Raw genomic sequence first — 4264 nt, 5'->3', positions numbered from 1 at the left:
AGGGAGGGAGGGAGAGGGAGAGGGAGAGGGAGAGGGAGAGAGAGACAGAGAGGGAGAGAGAGAGAGAGAGAGCCCTGGTTTCTTCCTCCTTTTATAAGGGCACTGATTCCCATCATGAGGGCTCCACCCTTATGACCTCACCTAAACCTAATCACCTCCTAAAGGCTGTGCCTCCAAATGCCATCACATTGGGGGTTAGGGATTTCAACACATAAATTTGGGGTTGGGGGGTACATAAGCATTCAGTCTGTAACATTATGCCGAACTGAATTCCTTACCCTCACAGTTCACCTGAGTTGTAGAATTAATTACCCAGGTCTTGCCCACCACCGAAATCCCTAACACTAATACTCATTGATAAAATCTCTTATCCTTCCGCCCCTCCTAAATCTTTTCCTCCTCCTACATATACGTTTTATCACCTCTATTTTCTTCCGGTTTGTTGACTGTTTTTTGGCTTAACTTTTCCCCCTTGGCAGCCTAGATGAGTTGTCCACAGACTTTATAATTTGCTCAATAATTTCCCTCATTTTATTACTTCCCGTCTTTCTACCCCTCTGCTTTGCCCTTCCACCCTGGACCAATCCAGGTTGCCTGCCTTTTCCACGATGACACTCAAGCTGTAGAACATGACAGTGAGGAGTGTCACAGTCAATTCAGAGTGTCCGACATGGGCGCACATGCGTGTTGCCTGGCCACCGCTTTCCAGCTCCTCGTCACAGGCTTTTATTTTCCTCAGCAATTGTGCCCCACATCTGTCCTTTCTCAGCCTTTTCATCTCCACCTCTTCCTCTAGGTAGATGACCTTGTTTCCCACTTCACAAAGAAAATAGAGATTTGCAGATTCAACACTATGTGTATAAAATGATTCTAGTACTCATTCCAACATGGGAAGGGGTGTGTTCCACGTTGTTCGAAACAATTCTCTGACACCAGCTTGGTGTCCTACAATTCAACTCAATTCTGACACTATCTACCTGGAGATGGCATCAGATCCCACAACTTAAGGTCTCAGTCCTACAAGACTGTCCCCCACCCTACCTCTGATGCCAATCACAAGCCCAGGTTATCACCTCTGCTTCTGACAGAGCAGCTATAGAGTAGAGGTTCCAACAACCTCACCTTTGAGTTCAATTAATTTGCAAGAGCTGCTCACAGAACTCAGGGGAACATTTCACTTACTACATTACCATTTTATTATAAAAGAGCATAACTTAGGTACTGCCAGATGGAAAGGATGTATAGGGAAAGGTATGGGGAAAGGGCCTGGAGCTTCACTGCCCTGTCCAGGTGGGCCACTACCCCAAATTTCTACCTCTTCATCAACCCAGAAGCTCTCCGAACCCTGTGCTTTGTGTTTTTATGGAGGCTTCATTACAAAGACATGGCTGATGAAATCATTGGCCATTGATGATTGATTCAATTTCCAGCCCCTCTACTCTCCCCAGAGGTCAGGGGGACGGGACTAAAAGTCCCAAACCTCTAATCACGTGGTTGATTTCTCCTGGCAACTAGACCCTATCCTCAGGTGTGATCCAAAAGTCATCATTAGCATAACAAAAGACACCTTGATGGCGCTCCACTCATAGGAAATTCCAAGGATTTTAGGAGCTCTGTGCCAGAAACCCTGAGGAAGACCAAAATATTTCTTATTAGAAATCACAATATCACAGTGCTATAATTCAGATAAATTACATTAATAAATGAATATAAAATTATTAAAACAACACAAATCTTGCCTTCTAGTACGAGAAACATTTACTGAGTACTCTATGCTAACATTCACTGCTCTAAGCACTTGACACCTATTCATTCACTCCATCTTTATAAGCACCCTATAAGGAAGGCGACTATACTATTCTTATCCTCATTGCACAGATCAAGAAATGGGAACACTAAGGGGCTGATTCATTTGTTTGAGGTGACGACAACTATAAGTGGATGAACTGAAATTCAAACCCAGGCAGCCCCTTATCCAGTATCATGTGGCTAAGAAGTTTCCAGATTATTTTAAGGCTACTCTTTTTTTTTTTTTAGGGTACTTTTTTAATAACCTCAAAATCAAGACAAATTGAAAAACCAGCTTCCAAGAAACATAAGCAACCCCTGAGGAGGTGGCAGCAGGCAGCCCAAGAAGGACAATTCACAATTTTTCTCCTGCTCCACAATACCCATCTATATCACACCATAAATCAGCTAGAAACAGGTCCCCACCAATTTGGCCCCTCCCACTGTGGATCACACCCAATGAGCAGCCTAGAAGCATGGAAAGATTGATAGATGCGCTAGTACTGAAAGCTCACAGAACAGCTTTTCTCCAATGACATTATCAATCTTGTGCTGATACAATGCAGTGTAACTGCCTGAAAAATGTCACTTCCCAGCAGGACCTACATAGAGATTTTCAATTTACAGAATCTTGAGGAACAAGGAACTTACACTTTCTTGGCCCCTATCACCATATTCCACATTTTTTTCAGCCTCCTTTCTAAGCACTTGTTTGCAAGAGCTGTATATTTCACCTTCAACTAAGGTGGGTCTCACAGCTAAGAATTTTTCTCTACTCCTCTCCCTCCATACTTTTGGTTGATTTTGTGTTTTCTCCCACAGGCTCTGGCTGATAAAATTGGCATTGGCTGCTCTCTGGTTCGAGGGGAGTATGGCAGAGCTTGGAATGAAGTCAAGCTGATGAATGAATCTCAAAAGGGAGTGACTGGGGTTCTCCCCCCTCCTGAAGTATACATCGTTGACCTCATGTTCCAACCAGGTAGACTGATCAAGATAAGAAGTAGAGAAGCAGATCTTTACCGATTTCTCTAAACTATCAAATGAACACAAAAGAAGTTCAAACAAGAAATTTATTCTATACCTTTTCAATGAAGGTCACCCATTAATTTTTTCTTTAAATAAAAGTATTAGAAATGTTTTCTCTATGTCAAAATGAGGACACTTGGGTTGACTTGGTTGTGCTTCTCACATCAGTCTTTCGGCAAAAGTTTGGTCTGATTAGATCATATTATGTGATAAGATGGGGGGATTGTAAAGGTGGCACTAAATCTTCTATTTTTAGATTTGGACCTCTGGTGTAATTCGATTTAACAAGTGTAATTTAGCTTGGAGCTTTTTGAAAGCTTTCTTTGTCCCCTTTCTGCCAAAATTTAATGACTCTGTTTACTGAGCATACCATTTTTGATGTTTCTATTTTCTTTGGCCTTGCATGCCTGGTCCATGACTTAGGAGGGGTTTTTGTATCTGTATCCTGACTTCAACTTAAATTTATATAACATATGCAAAGGTTGTGATAACCAGTTTAAACTGCACCTTCCCCCACTCCAATGACAAAGGTGAACACAATAGAAGATTCCACTACAGGCTGAAGCAATTTACATCCTGATTAGGGGCAGTAGTCTTCAGCAGACTCTGCCCAGCTGACGCTCCTCTTTAATAAATCTTCCTTCTGCATTTCTACCTGGCTTGTGAATTCTTTCACAACCCGTGAGCGAGCAAGCGAGGAGCCACAACATTATGTTGATTTTTCCTCATGAAAAGCTTATTATTGTCAAAATTAATCCACCCCACTGTTTACTAAGGAGCCTCTCTGCCCTTTGGGAATCTTGTGTAAAACCACCTAGCTGGTGTTTCCAGATAATTCCATGACCTTATGATTGTCATTCTTCATGGCCAGAATACTTCAGGAAAAACATGGTTAAAGAAATTCAATGGTTTTTAATGTCTTCAGTCACCTTTTCTCAATTATCAGTAGTTTGAATATTTATAGATCTATTTTAGTATTACAGATTCCAAAAAATACTTGTTCACATTTTAAAAAACTTATTAAGAACACTGTTTTACTTCACTGAACTATAAATATTTCTAAAAACTATTTCTATAAACTGTATTTGTCCTGTCTATATTGACTTGGAAATATACCTTCAGTTAAAAACAATTGTTTTGCATTTACACATTTTAATGCTGGGTAACAAAAATATTATTTTAAATTTATGTAACTTAAAAATTCCTTTCTGGGAAATTTTGAAATATAAAAATAGAATAAATCTGGGCCAGCCGAGTGGTGCGTTGGTTAAGAGCTGGCTTAGGATGCCAGAGGGCCCCGGTTTGGATCCCACACATGAGGGCCAGTGACACTGCACTGCCCTCTACAGCTAAGATGCTGAACAACAGCTCAACCTGGAGCTGGGCTGCAGTGAGCCGCCAGCGACGGCGCAGGCTGCAGCCCCTGCTGCAGTGGGTTGCCATGGGCTAC

At 41.6% G+C, this 4264-nt stretch overlaps 1 protein-coding gene across 1 annotated transcript in view; it reads left to right on the top strand.

The window, feature by feature from the left end:
* Positions 1 to 3970, top strand: part of ARMC3 (armadillo repeat containing 3) — a gene marked incomplete at its 5' end in the record, with an annotated part of 83107 nt that extends 79137 nt beyond the window's left edge. Inside the window, one exon of the mRNA XM_019633941.1 lies at positions 2611 to 3970. Within this exon, the coding sequence (XP_019489486.1) occupies positions 2611 to 2820 (210 nt within the window). The remainder of the gene's footprint in view (positions 1 to 2610) is intronic.
* Between the last annotated feature and the right edge of the window lie 294 nt (positions 3971 to 4264).

Source organism: Hipposideros armiger, unplaced genomic scaffold, assembly GCF_001890085.2.
Source record: "Hipposideros armiger isolate ML-2016 unplaced genomic scaffold, ASM189008v1 scaffold_1446, whole genome shotgun sequence".
In the NCBI taxonomy this organism is placed as follows: domain Eukaryota; kingdom Metazoa; phylum Chordata; class Mammalia; order Chiroptera; family Hipposideridae; genus Hipposideros; species Hipposideros armiger.
Note: the sequence above shows the minus strand (reverse complement) of the source record. Positions and strands in the feature narration are given on the sequence as shown.